The sequence below is a fragment of the Cyprinus carpio genome, chromosome A4, assembly GCF_018340385.1.
Source record: "Cyprinus carpio isolate SPL01 chromosome A4, ASM1834038v1, whole genome shotgun sequence".
Taxonomy (NCBI): Eukaryota; Metazoa; Chordata; class Actinopteri; order Cypriniformes; family Cyprinidae; genus Cyprinus; species Cyprinus carpio.
Genome location: NC_056575.1, coordinates 31,773,183 through 31,788,581, shown reverse-complemented (window position 1 = coordinate 31,788,581; position 15,399 = coordinate 31,773,183). Strand labels below are relative to the sequence as shown.

Below are 15,399 nucleotides of genomic sequence, written 5' to 3'. Positions count from 1 at the left end.
TGGAACAATCTCTGTGCGTAAGGGTCAAGGCCGGAAAACCATACTGGATGCCTGTGATCTTCGGGCCCTTAAACGGCACTGCATCACATACAGGAATGCTACTGTAATTGAAATCACAACATGGGCTCAGGAATACTTCCAGAAAACATTGTCGGTGAACACAGTCCACCGTGCCATTCGCCGTTGCCGGCTAAAACTCTATAGGTCAAAAAAGAAGCCATATCTAAACATGATCCAGAAGCACAGGCGTTTTCTCTGGGTCAATTCTCAAAACTAAGGACTGTGGCAAAGTGGAAAACTGTTCTGTGGTCAGACGAATCAAAATTTGAAGTTCTTTTTGGAAAACTGGGACGCCATGTCATCCGGACTAAAGAGGACAAGGACAACCCAAGTTGTTATCAGCGCTCAGTTCAGAAGACTGCATCTCTGATGGTATGGGGTTGCATGAGTGCGTGTGGCATGGGCAGCTTACACATCTGGAAAGGCACCATCAATGCTGAAAGGTATATCCAAGTTCTAGAACAACATATGTCTTCTCTTTCAGGGAAGACCTTGCATTTTCCAACATGACAATGCCAGACCACATACTGCATCAATTACAAACATCATGGCTGTGTAGAAGAAGGATCCGGGTACTGAAATGGCCAGCCTGCAGTCCAGATCTTTCACCCACAGAAAACATTTGGCGCATTATAAAGAGGAAGATGCGACAAAGAAGACCTAAGACAGTTGAGCAACTAGAAGCCTGTATTAGACAAGAATGGGACAACATTTATATTCCTAAACTTGAGCAACTTGTCTCCTCAGTCCCCAGACCGTTTGCAGACTGTTATAAAAAGAAGAGGGGATGCCACACAGTGGTAAACATGGCCTTGTCCCAACTCTTTTGAGATGTGTTGATGCCATGAAATTTAAAATCAACTTTTTTTTCCCCTTAAAAATGATACATTTTCTCAGTTTAAACATTTGGGGCCCTATCATACAACCGGCACAATGCGACGCAAGGCGCAGCGCAAGTGTGTTTGCTAGTTTCAGTCCGGCGCCGTACACATTTTACCATCCAGCACCACGTTGTTTAATTAGCAAATGCATTTGTGCTCATTTGTGCGCCCATAGGCGTGCTGGTCTAAAAAAGAGGTGTGTTCAGGCGCATTGCTATTTTAAGGAGCTGAAAGTAGACTGCACCATAGACCAACTCAAACCTGGTCTAAAGTCAATGGCACAATATTTTTTTGTTAAAGAACACGTTGGTAGAAAATGCGCCTCTGGGCGGGTCCACAGTGCGTGTTGCCTATTACACACAGGAATGCGCATCACACAAACATGCCAAATATTAAAATCAAAAGGATTACAGTGTAAAAGAATATTATTGTGTAGGCTACATAAATATGAAAATGTAATGATGGATAGTCATTGCGTGTATTAGAATTAGGCTACCTATTTGCAACTCAGCCTATTACTACTTACAATGATGAATGAAATTGGCCAATACACACACATATATATTAACTGACTCATCGCACGGAGCTATCTGAAAGCCTGCATCCAACGCAGACGACTGAAAGATTGACTGGCCACTTAACAGGTAATTTTAGCAAAACATCACTCGTTGAACTCCTCAGTTTAATCAGTGTGTTTAATACATCAGTGTATACATATTAACTGACACATCGCGCAGAGCTTTGGTGGATTCCTGCTTGTCCCGTAGATGACCTGCTTGTGCGCTTTAACTTCGCGCACGAGCAGATCGGTTTCTTCGCTTGAGAAACGTTCAGCTTTTCCGCCAACAAATTCCGCCATGTTAATAGCGATCCGCCATGGCGCGAGCACATCTCGCTCTTAAAGGGAATGGGAGATGACACTCTGATTGGTTTATTGAACGTTACGCCCATTATCTTATCACGAAGCAGCATCGACAACTCCCACGCTTTTTGCAAAGTATGTCGCACTGATTTCAGTATCGGACACGGTGGGAAAAACGACGTAACGCAGCAAAATAAATCCCAACGGCACAATCGTGCAGTGGAGGCACAAAGGGGCACATCCGCGATTTCAAACTTTATCACTAAGGGACGGACGGAGGCAGAAACTGTATTACAGAGTGAACTAAAATGGCAATGTTGATTGCAAAAAAAAAAAACACATTCCATTTGCTTTTTGCGATGAATTCAATGCTAGTGTGGCAGGCATGTTCCTGGATTCTGCCATAGCTAGAAAATACTCCTCTGGAAAGACTAAAACAACTCAGCTTCTTAAAGGTAAGTTCATCTGTCTACGTTAATTAATGTTTACAAATAAAACATATTGTAAAGTGTTACCATGGTATTTATATGCTGTACAGTTTTTTTTTTTTTTTTTTTAAATAGCAACATTTTATATTTCACATTATTTTCAAAATTCACATTAATGAAGATCTACATTTCTCAGTTTTATTCATGGTGAAAACGTGAACGTGCCATAGTTTAGTGGAAGATTGGGAAAACAAAATCTTTTGAAAGTGCTCAGTGAAAAGTTTGTGCATGAATGTAGGCCTAATCACTCTTGTTATTTGTGTTTAGACTGTAATGTGGCTTAGAGTTTTTTTTTGTGTGTGTATAATTTAACCATCCATATATAAGCCCATTAAAAAAAAAAAAAAAAATCATGAACACAATTACTGTGTGCAATGGGCTGTCAAGGGGCACCATAGAAAATCTTGCCTAGGCTGGCCCTGTCTATTAATGCTAGATTTACAACGTGTTAGCCTTTTGACAGAAACTAAAACAAAACACACACTTTAATACATCATCTTATTCTTTTTTTTTTATCTATATCATCACCATCTTTGACCACTTCTTTTACTTTTTCTTCTTCTTATTATTTGTTAGGTGCCATTGCCCCAGAGCTTGCTGATGAGGTCAAAAAAATCTGCCAGACCCAGCCATTTGGATTACTTTGTGATGAGACAAACAGCATGCAGACAGAAAAAGAACTAGTTATATACTGGCAAGAGTGTATGATGAGAACAGTCTTGAGGTTGTGACCAAATTTATTGACATGCCAGTCTAAAATGTGGGTACAGCAGAAAATATTTATGAGAAGCTGGAAACCTCTTTGAGGTGAGTGTATTTAAACAATCAAGAATGCACTTAAGGTTCGTTTGAATTCAATGGGATGAATGTTTAAAAACATATTTGTCTGATTATGACAGAAATGGAGGAATCCCATGGGATAACCTGGTGGCCTTCAACTCTGACAAATGCAGCGTGATGAAAGGAAAGCACCATTCAGTCATCACCAAACTAAGAGCTAGTCAACCTTATGTTCAGGATGTGGGTTGCATATGCCACCTTGCTCAACTTGTCACAGGCTGTGGCATTAAGGCCATCAAGGCCCCAGTGGAGGATTTATTGGGTGGTGTGTATAGCCACTTCCACAAAAGGTCAGTATAAAAGAAGAAAATTTTGTCAGTCTGTTCTTGGTAAATTTAGGGTATAGACAGATATAGACAGGTGGACAGATTCTGGGGCCTTGTAGGGAAAAGTGAGACTGAGACCAGGTTTAGTCAGTTGGCTAGTCTGATTAAGGCACTACTTTGCATTCCTCATAGTAATGCCTCCTCAGAGAGAACCTTTAGCATGGTCCGAAAGATTGTGACAGAAAATCAACTGCACAAAAACCTGCACACAAGTACACTCCCTCCAGACGGGTACTTAGCAAAGTCTGCTACTTACAATTATAATTCTGGATGTAAGAAACACTAGGTAACACCTTCATGTTAAATACATGAAGTACTGTATTTATCATGAAGGTGTTTCCATTTACTTCAAGTACATGACATTTTTTGTTAAATGTTCCACATGCACCACAGTGTTTCCTTTTATGTAATATAAAATTTGTTATAATAAAGAAAAAAGAAACATGAATAAGTCTCATTATTATCACAATAATTCTTATTAATAATTATGTATATGTATTTACTTATGTTCGTCGAGTCCCGTCCCCGCAACAACCCCATAAAACCAACCCTCCCCCTGGAGTATCCCAGATTTCGGACTCCCCCCACCCCCAACCGCCCCCCCCCGCCCCGGAGTCTCCCGGATTTCGTATCGGTATCCAAATCCATTGGTGTTTTGATACTTTGTGCCACACCACTCACGTCTGGTGTAGACATGGTGTTTTGATACTTTGATTACTTACAACACAGTGATATACGCTGTGTCCGAAACCGCTCACTCGTTCACTAATCCCTATATAGTGTATGGCAGTTGAGTGCACTTTATCAGCAAAGAGTGAACGAAAACAAGTGAGCGAATTCAGACGCTGACGTAAATAGCATGCCCCAGAGTCCGCAGAAAATTTCGTCATTAACATATGCCTACCCATCTGTAATATTGGCTTGTTTTTCATTATGAATTGTGCCACTGTTCACTTGTCACGTTTATTGTATTATTTGATATTAAACAGGAAAAAAAAGTAATGTTTTTTTTATTATATGTAAAAATAAAATAGAATAAAAACAACAGTCACATTTATTTGTCCATAAAACATAAAGATAACATAGCACATTAATATAATTATTAAGTATATTAAAAATAACAGTCATTGAGAACCTACACAAGTGTATGAACAAACGTTATTTTAAAACATTATTTTGGCGGGTTTCCAGTCAGTAGCAAGTTGACTCCTGAGGTAAACCAAAATGTACTCCGTCTTGTTCATTTTCGTTCTGGTGAAACTTCTTTTCCTGAGAAGAAAACATTATTTTTCAAGAAGAGCAACAGCTTCAAGGCGTGCTTTGTTAGCTCAAAGATGTTAGTCAACATACATTCAGCTATTAACAAAATAACTGATGATGATGAGCTTCCAGTTCCTGTAAGAAAAACTTTTAACAATCCAGTTACCAGTGTTTCATGTAAAATTGGGAGAACAAATGTTACATTTTACATTATCTTATGTTGACATACAGTCAAACCAAAAATTATTCAGACACCAGATATTATTTTTTGTATATATTTTTTATTAGTGGGTGCAGGGCACTATAGTTCATTTATGTGAGTATAGCAAAATAAAGTAACTGTATGAAGAATTTTTTTGGTATAATCTCACAGTGGACTGCCAGTAAAACTGGTTAAAAATTATTCAGACACTTTGACCTGACCATGTTTTGCTTTAGTATTTTTATTTAATTGCTAATGTAATCTTTTTAAACCACATAACTCAAAAAAAACCAAATAATAAATAAACAAAGAAAATCATACATTTCCAATAGAAAGATATGTATGGATTATAATCGACCAAAAAATTCAAAGTAGAAAGACATTCTGAAAATCTGACATTATCAAGATGAATTTGTTTAACTCTGAGTTCTTGTCATATTTTATTACCATTTTCTAAACTATAGCAAATAAACTGTGATAAAGTGAGAAATGTTGAAGGTTGTTTGACTGTACATATAATTATAACACAATGTATATAATTATAACACAATGTATAAATTATATTACACAATATGACACATTTTTCTTTATAGTGTATATATATTTTTTTTCAGTTTGGCACCAGAGCTCCATACTGCCTGCTGAACCAACAAGTGCCTGTCCTCAGGTTTTACCTGTATGGGAGAAGTGTCCTGAGGCCAGACTTTCGGCTTAACAGGGAAACAATGACCCACCTCATTAACACCCTCCATGAGGATCATGAACATGGTTGGGCTCAGGATCTTGAAATTCTGGTCTTCATATTCTGGCTGGCAAGTGCAACTTCTTACCAGGTTTGTAACTGTCAAAGACATGTTTTCAAAGAGATGTGCATATTTATGTTTGTTTAAAAATTCTTATAAATTTGAGTTCATTTATTGTTTAAAAATATTTGTCTGTTATGTATGAATGTAACATTCAAGGTAATAAGTAGAGAATGTGCTCCCTTAAAATGTTTAAAGTTACAGGCTCTTTAAGAAAGAGTTACTATTGAAGCGTAACAGGTCATATGACCAGGTTGAGTTGAACGCAGGACCACTGCATTATGGGTAGAAGAAGCATGGATGCAGAGAAATGCTAATGGTATGCAGAGCCTGAAAAAAAGAGTACCTGTATCTGCATGGTCTTAAAGGGCGCACACGGTAATTCATCTTTAAATCTGTTGCATTTTGTGTATAATGTTGTTTTATATCAGTTTATGTAAACAATGTTATGTGTAAATAGTGATGTAATTGGATTCGGATTTGTCACATGTATTCATTTGAGTATCAGCGGACATTTACATGAGAGACTTGAAAAGGACTCAGCTAAATGCATATTTTGAACATTATATACTTTATTTCTTGTAGTTTTCAAAGTGTCTGCTGAAAAGAGACAGAGAGACAAATAAACAGAAAAAAGACATCTGTATGAAGCGTGACTATCGTTTCATTAGACCAGTGCAGCTACAGGGTTGTTTGCAGAGCATTTGTTATCCCCCGTTCAACAGTCCACATGATTGTCCACAAAGTCTCAAAAATGCTCCTCCGTATCAAACGCAAAGTGATCCACTTCCCATCTTTATAAGAGTTTGAGGAAATCTGCACGGGCTTTGCAAACCTGGCTGGCAGTCCTGTCTTTAGTTCAATTGCTGGAAGCATTGATGGCTGTCACATTAGAATCAAGCCTCCATCTGCTGATTCTATGTGCTACTTAAATAGAAAGTTATTTTATTCCATCCAGCTACAAGCACTGGACCACCAAGGTAAATACCTGGACAATTTTGTGGGTTATCCCGGATCAGTCCATGACTCCAGAGTGCTCAGGAACAGCCTAATCTACATGAAGGCACTGTACCCACCAGACGGATACCACGTTTTAGGAGATGTAGGTTTCCCCTGTCTTAGCCACCCAATCTCTCTTATCACTCCATACAGAGAGCCACTACACAATGCAAGTCAACGTTGTTTCAACTTCCACCATGCAAAAGCTCGGCTTATTATTGAGGAGCTTTCGGCTGTTAGATCGCGATGGCGGTCACTTTTCTTTAAGGCCCTTAAAGTCAAACCAGACTTTGCTCCAGAGGTCACCACTTGTTGTACTATACTGCACAACATCTGCATCACAAATGGTGACATCATGGAGCCAGAAGAAGGACAACTGGATGGCGATGATCTTGATGACCTGCAAGTGAGAGATCCGCAGAGTGGAGAACACACCAGAGATCGATTGGCTGCAGCTCTTCTGTTTCAAATGACGACAATCTTCTTCCAGCCCTAAGACACCATGATTATTTATAAAATATGTTAAAAAGCCCAGCCACTTGTATGCTATAGCTTGATGTATTTTACCAATGTATGGTTAGTATGTAGTTAAAATTAAATAAAAGTGTAATTATTTTAGGTTGTTCTTGACATTTTGTCCTGTTACTCACCTTCATGTCATTCAAACCTGTATGACTAGTTCCCATACATTAAAAGTGAATGGTGACTAAATCTGTCAGTCCTTAAAACTAGCTTTTGTGTTCTGCAGAAAAGTCATACAGGTTTGAATGACATGAAGGTAAGTAAATGCTTACAAATCTAATGTAAGTTACAGTTAACATAAAACATGTATTGCAGTTCAAAATAAGAAGTACCACTTCCTTTTCCTGTAATCTAATTTGTTTGAATATTTTGATGCAAATTATATTATTAATTGTTAAAACAGTGTACATTCTCTTAGGATAAATATTCCTGCAAAAAAAAAAAAAAAACGCAAATGTGTCAAATAAAATTATTTATTTAAAATAAAATTCACATTTTTTCAACTATTTTTTCAAGAATTGACAGAAGTCTCTCCTCTCTTCTCATTCTCTCCTCTGCTCTCTCAGCTTCCCTCTCATAAAATTCCAGCACAGGATCTTTCCTCTGCCTCTTTGCTGGCCCTGGCTCTCCACTCTCTCTCCTGTCCTGCTGCTCTGCCTCTTCAGGGACTGAATCAGGAGAACTCACTGCAGGAACGATGGAGTCTTCCTCTGATGAGGCAGTTAGGATGGGGGGGCTGAATGGATGACCTCCCACCTATTGCCTCATCCATGAGGTTGTACCATTTCCATGTTCCTGCAGTGGATTCTCCCGATTCAGTCCCAGTCCCAGTTGGTGGCTTCCTTAGCTCCTAAACATAATTTTATAAACAAATTATATACAACCCAACATAAATTAACTGAATCTGGCAATTTAAAGCATGATGGTGAGTAAGAGTTGTATTATAATTATAGAACAAAACAAATCCATCTGTTTTAGTCTCATGAATGTTTCTAATAATCATCTGCCCCTGTTCTGACCATCAGTGGGGCAAAGTAATGACACACATGAACAGATATGGCAAAAAAAAAAAAAAAAAAAAAAAAAACTTGTTTCCCTGGATTTTATCCATATCAGGTATTAGAAAATATTTCTGCAGATCTCTAGCTAGCACAGACATGACCAAATAAAACATTGACAAACAATTATGCATATTCAATCCACAATCCATTTCCGTATGGTGGAGCTCTCTGTAAAGAAATACCATTAAACATTTAAAATATGGGTTGTTTCTACATTAATTTGGAGGTTTAATGTGAAATCATGACAATATATTATGCAATTAATCATGATTAATTACAGAAAAATGTGTGTATATATATATATATTTTTTTCTTTTTTAAATCGAGTGAAAGACAGCACTCATTTTTTTAGATGTTGGTAATATAAGTTGGTTTTACTGCTAAATATGCATTTAAATTTAATTTCTAATTTTATATGTTAAATAGCTAGCACTACATAAAACCATCTTCAACCTATAAATTCATAAATTAAAAAAATAAATAAAAACCATCAGATTCTCAAAGGGTGTATAGTTACAAGTAAATCTGTATATAAGTATTATCTTTTTTAGTATTAAAGAAATGCATTTCTTTACAAATGCATCTTTCTTTACAGAGAGCTCCACCATACGGAAATGGATTGTGGACTGGTGGTGGATGAGGAGATAGCCCCTGACAATGTATAGCGCTTTGAGTACTTAGAAAAGTGCTATATAAATGTAAGGAATTATTATTATTATCTTACCTTGTATTTTTTTTTAAATTCTCCCATTTTTTGGTGGCTCTGGCAGGGGATACCACCCCAAGCAAGCCGATGTCCTTCAGCACTGTCCTGTAGTAAAAATAACGTAATGTATACACAATCACACAAATTAAACCTCAACTGTATTAATTTACAAGAAAAAATATACTTGAAACTCACTCCCATCCATGCTTAGCAGCATTTCTCCGGCCAGAGAAGAGATGGCCGTGAGCATTTCTTTTTAGGATGAGACGGCTAACGTCCTCATCTGTCCCTAAAGCAAATACAAATTAATTAATACATAATTTTTTTTTTAAGACGTAACGTTAGACGAATACTGTACATATATGCACATAACTGAACAATCGACCAAATTAACATCTGTTTTATACAGTGTTGTAAATTTAAAAGTTACCACTCTAAAAATGTATTACTGTGACAACAAATCACCCCCGTATAATTTAGATTCAGAATCTCTTTATAAAGACTTACTTTTAAACAATAAAAAGTTGCTTACATTTGTAAAAGTTGCCACCTCCAGCGTTGCCATTCGCCATTTTCCTTTTTCTATCGCCGCCTCGCATTGGATTGTGGGAAATAGTGCTTCAGCGAGTGTACATCGGTTGTACACTCAAAATCAGAATGCATTGTGGGTAAAAAGTAGTGGATGAATGTAGGGAATGAAGTCGTTCACTCAGAATTTGGACAGCACTACAAAATGGCTGACACCAGATATAGTGCACTATAAAGTGGATAGGGAGCGGTTTCAGACACAGCATATAACTCTTGATTGATGCTTTGTAGACGAACCCACCATGTTGGAGTCCGTGGACCTCAAAATGCTGTTGTTGATGTGCTACAGGTAAAGATTAGAGTCAAGACCACAGGTAACGTTGAGGATCAGATTGTTAGAATGTGCTGCATTCTGGCACACATTATTTTTAGCACCATCTTGTTTTTCAAGACCGCTTTTGAAGTTTTCTTAACCAAAGCTTGCTATGCATTTAATTACAATACCACACTTAAATTTGCTTAATAAACACTGCATAATTATATATGTACTTATTAAATAAGAGTTTAAAAACTGTGTATGAAAATATGGGTTTATATTAGCTTGTTAATTAAGATAAAAAGACAATGCCTTCCCAGGCTGACATATGCAAAACCCAAATACCTATCTCCATCTATGTAATTTGCATTTAACTGTTGCACTTGTCCTAAACAAGCATGCCCAAAAACACTTGTGTGTTGTTTTCAATATTTGTGTGTTTTATACCATTGTCAGATGAATTCATGTAAACAGCAAGACTTAACATGGGTTTTCACAGGTTCACATTTATACACTTGTTCATGTTGTGTAGTTATTAACTTTGACACTGTTAAATTAAACAATACTCTCCCTTAATGAATGACTTCACACTTGAATAGAGTATCTCACTGCTCATACTTGCACATACTTGAATGCAAACGCTTCACAGGTATCAATATGCTATTGTTTTTAACTCGTATGTCTAGTTTTTTGAATTTTATTTCCAAACTTTAGATTATTTTTGAATGCTCTATTGCCACAACAAGCTTTTTAACATTTCAACTTCAATTACTCTGATGGTTGTCCAAATTTAGTTTTTTCTCTTTGGAATTTATGGTAAATCATTTTTGTTGTATGTCTTGGGAATTACTTTAGTCACCATTGTTGTTTTTATTTGCCTTTCAGCAAGACCCAGCTTTGTTTGACATGCGTATCAAGCAGACGAGCGATACTTCGCAGGTATAGAGAATTTTAATTACAAATTACTCTCTAATGTGTTGTAGGTTATACATCTGTCGTTAGTCATAAATGTTACAAAGCATTGCTTGAAGTAAAACGATTATTTATCCCCCTAAAACATTGCAATACATTTTCAATAAAACAAAATATGTATCATATTGCAACACAGCAGAATCAGCCTGCAGAAGACCAGAATCCAGTTGTGACCATCAGCCCTGTACAGACATCCAGTCAGGTGAAGAAAAACAACGAACACAATGTTCCAAACTAATTATGTCCAATGAGCTTGATCCTGGATTTAGTGCTTTCTACTGTTGGCTGTAGGGGGAGAGTGGGACACAACCTAACTCTTTTGGGTTCGGCTCAATTACACAAAAGATATTTGAGTTTACAGTGATAATATAACAGCTAAGATGTATTAGGCATGATGCGTAGAAGAGTAAAACACTCTTAGCTGTTATAAAATTACTGTAAACCATGGCTTCACAGGGTTGCTTTTTTATGTATTTATATAAAAAAAATTCTACGATTGTTTTATATAGATAGCAAGTTTTCATGAAATGAAACGCAAATAAAATGAAATGAATGATATTAATAAAAAATATTAGTGCTCTTCCAAACAAAGTAGTTCCTCAGAAACAACAAAGGGGTTGCCAAGCAACACAGAAGCATACAGTGGAGCAGTAATACTAGTTGTAATGCAGTAATGCAGTCAGCAGTGGGTTCCAGGGTGTTTTATTACTGCTTAGAACACGGCTCAACCAATCTAAATCAAGAACCAGAACTGACCATTTTATACACAGATTTTTACACTGGCAACATACAAATCTGTTACAAATTAACATTTAAAGCTTGTTTCCAGAACCTACTATTCTCATTCAAGTACACTGAAAGTGACAGGAGTGCAAACATTACTGTACAACTTACCCTGTGGATGGGATTAATTGTAAAAGACAAAATATACAGCTATTTACTGAAGATGGTTACTAAGCATCTGTCTATAATATATACAGTAGATAACCACACATTTATCCATCCATCCATATCTCATCTACATATTACCATCCTTCTAGTGTGGTTGGATACATGTACAGAGAAAGTGCAGAACAGTTATGACAAAAAAAAATCATAATTGTCAAATAGTTCTCTTCATACTGTAATCAAGTTATTTTGATTAATGGAATTTCTATGGTTTTAGTTTAATTTGTTATACACTAGAAGTCTTGGTTGTAACACTGTTACTGTAACAAACTCAGCTGGTGGAAAATATTTTTCAAGCCCAAATAACAGTTAGGAGTTTCTGATATTTCAAAGTAATGCTATGTTTTAGACAACAAATCAATGATTAAGATAATATAAGGTTGGTTTTGGTGACTTAAACACAACTCAGAATTCATTAAAAAAAAAAAAAAACTCTTTATTTAATTTCACAAAAGACACATTGTCCACTATCTCCTCAAACGCATTGAAACTTTCCATACATTTATAGGAGACGGTCTTCTGACATCGAGATAAAAATAACCCCCTTCCCACAGCTACATAATATCTTTATAACCTGTAAATTATCTGTTAAGGTTTTTATTTATTCTTTTAAATATTTTTTTTCCAGGTTTTAGCAGATGTTGATGGAAAACAAGATGATCTGGATGCACCTGATGAGTCCTTACAGGCAAGGACCAAAAACCACAAATCATCAATTATATTATCAAAACTCTGGCTTATTTCTAAGAATATATAATATTTTGAACATTAGTATTTTTTCATTATTACGGCACTACGGTTTTTCTTTTTCTCACAATATAACCCCCTTCCCACAGCTGCATAATTTTCTTATAACCTGTAAATGATCTGTAAAGGTTTTTGTTTATTCTTTTAAATATTTTTCTTTTCAGGTTTTAGCAGAAGTTGAAGACAGACAAGATGATCCGGATGCACCTGATGGATCCTTGAATGTAAGAGAATGCATGTTATACATACAGTACATGTTTGTGTATGCATGAGTATACATTGAAAAAAAAAATTAAAAGTACTGTTGAAAAAACAGTTGATTTTCATATTAACTTATGTCAGGGGTCCAGACTGCGACCAAATGATCGCATTTTGCCACCATTCCTGCCGATGCGACCAAATTTTTTCTAAGGTCGCGCTAGCACGACAACAGCTTTTCCCGATATCAACAAAAGAAATTAAAGTGGAACGAAACTGAGTCTTGAGCCGGTTTCAATCACGGGACAGTGGCTACAGAGGAGCGCTTATTAGGTATTTCCACTTCCTAATTTACATTTTCAGTTGTTTTGATTTAAATTAATACTAAGACATTATGAATGATAATAAAGTTAATTGTATCTACAACTCAAGCGCAGTACTTTATTGTCAGCCCCCAGTGCTAACAAATACTTTCTGTAAAACTGAGTGGTTCTGGTGCTGCTGCCCTCAGAAAAAAATGCACATTGTAATGTCTGTATGTTAAGTATATTTATTTAATATTTAAATATGAAAAACTGTGGTGCCCCTAAATTTTCTGTTTGTGCTCCTAAACATTTTTAGTAAGGGCTACAGTGCTCTTAATAAGTTAGTTTGGAGCCCTGCCTTATGTGTAGTATCATGGGAGGACTTCTTGTATTTTATGTTTGAGAACTGATTTGTTGACTTTAACTTTCAGCAACAAGTTGCAAAGGAGTCAGCTACACCTCATGGTTCAAGCATCCTACACTATAAAGTGGAAGTCAATGTGCAGGTAAAGATACGGTGCCATACAAACATTTAATTTTCTGTCATGCTTTCAGGTTTCAGGTTTCAGGTTGCTCCTCCTAGCTCTAAAATCAAAACATGGTTTGACCGATGAAGCACTAGAAGACATGCTTCAAGTCATAAATGCTATCACCGGTAAACACTCAGTGTCAACTACTAAACATCACTTCTACAAAAATATGACTGATTATAAGGACTATATTATTATCAAGCAATCTGGAAACTTTTTTATTGTTCTCCCTCTAGAAGCACAACTACAAAATATTATTGAACAACACAAGTTTTCGCGGTTGTCCATCAATAACAAGGATGACGTAAATGGTCACTTGGTTGATGTATGTGATGGTGTGCTCTATAAAAAGACCTTGAAAATCTTCACAACTTTAAATGATTGCCCCAACTTTTCAATCACCTTGAGTTGTGATGGTGTACCTTTATTCAAATCCTCTTCACAGTCCATATGGTCCCTGTTGTGCACTTTAAATGAACTACCTCCCGATCTGAGATCTGACCATATTATGTTAACAGCATTGTGGTTTGGAGCTAAAAAGCCCCCGATGAACATCTATCTTGACCCATTTGTGAATGAGTGCACTGATCTACATGAGTGTGGCTTTGATTGGGTTACATCTGATGGTGTACATGGTACCAGCAAAGTATATGCTTTAATACTTGTAAGCGATTCTGTTGCCCGTCCACTCCTACAGAACTTCAAGCAGTTCAATGGGGAGTTTGGATGTTCTTTTTGTCTTCAGAAGGGAACACTTGTCGAACGTGGTCGGGGAAAGGCCAGGGTTTACCCCTTTGAGGAAAACACAGAACTGAGATGTCAAAGTCAGACTTTAGAGCTAGTTAGGAGAGCTGTTGAGACAAGCACACCTTCAGCAGGTGTGAAAGGACCTTCGGTGTTGTCCCCTTTACCAGGATTTGATATAATTGAGGGATGTGTCCCTGATTACATGCACAGTGTCCTCCTAGGAGTTACAAGATCTATCACTTCGCTGTGGTGTAACCCTGAAAACTACCAATCTCCTTGGTACTTAGGCAGGTCCATACCACAAATTGACAAACTACTGTTAAAAATAAAGCCCCCAAGTAATGTCTCCAGAACACCTCGATCCATAAAAGAAAGACGTTACTGGAAAGCCCATGAATGGCTGATGTGGCTACTTTACTACAGTATCTCCATTCTTAAGGGGATTCTACCTGAGAGATACCCTAATGGAGGGGAAGCACAGCTTTTCTGCTTGTGTTCAAAATCCTCTACACTTTCATCCAGTCAAGAAGGTGCTGTCTCACCTAACTGCTGTACATGCCTCAGCAATTGAACACAAATGTGTGTACATGCCTTTAGAACAGCACAGATGTGATTACATTATGACTTTTCTTAACTATTATGAAGTAACGGTTTATTTTTTTATGTCTGGCATCAGTGACATCAGTTTTTGCAGCTCTGCCAAGCTTTGTTGAAAGCACCAAAAGTTTATTTTCTTTGAATGCTAGTGGAGAACCCATGTTTACATAGCTGCATAAGTTAGAGAAATGCGTTTAAATTAAGGACCCTAGATTTTTGAAGACAAACACAACTGTACATTATTCAGTATGAATCTGCATATGTAGTGCATGTATGTACTTTCTTACATATAGATATTGATATATGGCTATTGATGAAAAAAAAAATATATGTTTTCAAATAGAATTTGTGTAGTATTTGTTTTTATGAGACAGTTAAGAAGAGGTAAAATAATAATAAATAATACATTTTATTTATAAAAGATTTGAAAATGGGATAGAAATTGAAATGAAATGTGGATGTGTAGACTTGATAAAAGTTCAAACTGTTCAAATAAGGAAA

General features: G+C 36.6%; 1 protein-coding gene across 4 annotated transcripts; it reads left to right on the top strand.

Moving 5' to 3' along the window:
* Nucleotides 1–9,539: 9,539 nt before the first annotated feature.
* On the top strand, nucleotides 9,540–14,959 carry LOC122140664. Of its 4 annotated transcripts, XR_006157263.1 has the most exons (7): nucleotides 9,540–9,912; nucleotides 10,740–10,793; nucleotides 10,963–11,028; nucleotides 12,403–12,462; nucleotides 12,686–12,745; nucleotides 12,864–13,052; nucleotides 13,456–14,959. XR_006157263.1 is itself a non-coding variant. In XM_042745216.1 (6 exons), exons 2-6 carry the CDS (start codon nucleotides 10,761–10,763, stop codon nucleotides 13,558–13,560), a joined length of 324 nt encoding a protein of 107 aa, XP_042601150.1. In that variant the 5' UTR covers nucleotides 9,540–9,912; nucleotides 10,740–10,760; the 3' UTR covers nucleotides 13,561–14,959. The 4 variants fall into 4 exon arrangements, 3 of the variants coding, with proteins under 3 accessions (XP_042601150.1, XP_042601144.1, XP_042601137.1); XM_042745216.1 differs by lacking the exon at nucleotides 12,864–13,052; XM_042745203.1 differs by lacking the exons at nucleotides 9,540–9,912; nucleotides 10,740–10,793; nucleotides 10,963–11,028; nucleotides 12,403–12,462 and having other exon boundaries at nucleotides 12,693–12,745.
* The last annotated feature ends 440 nt before the right edge of the window (nucleotides 14,960–15,399 follow it).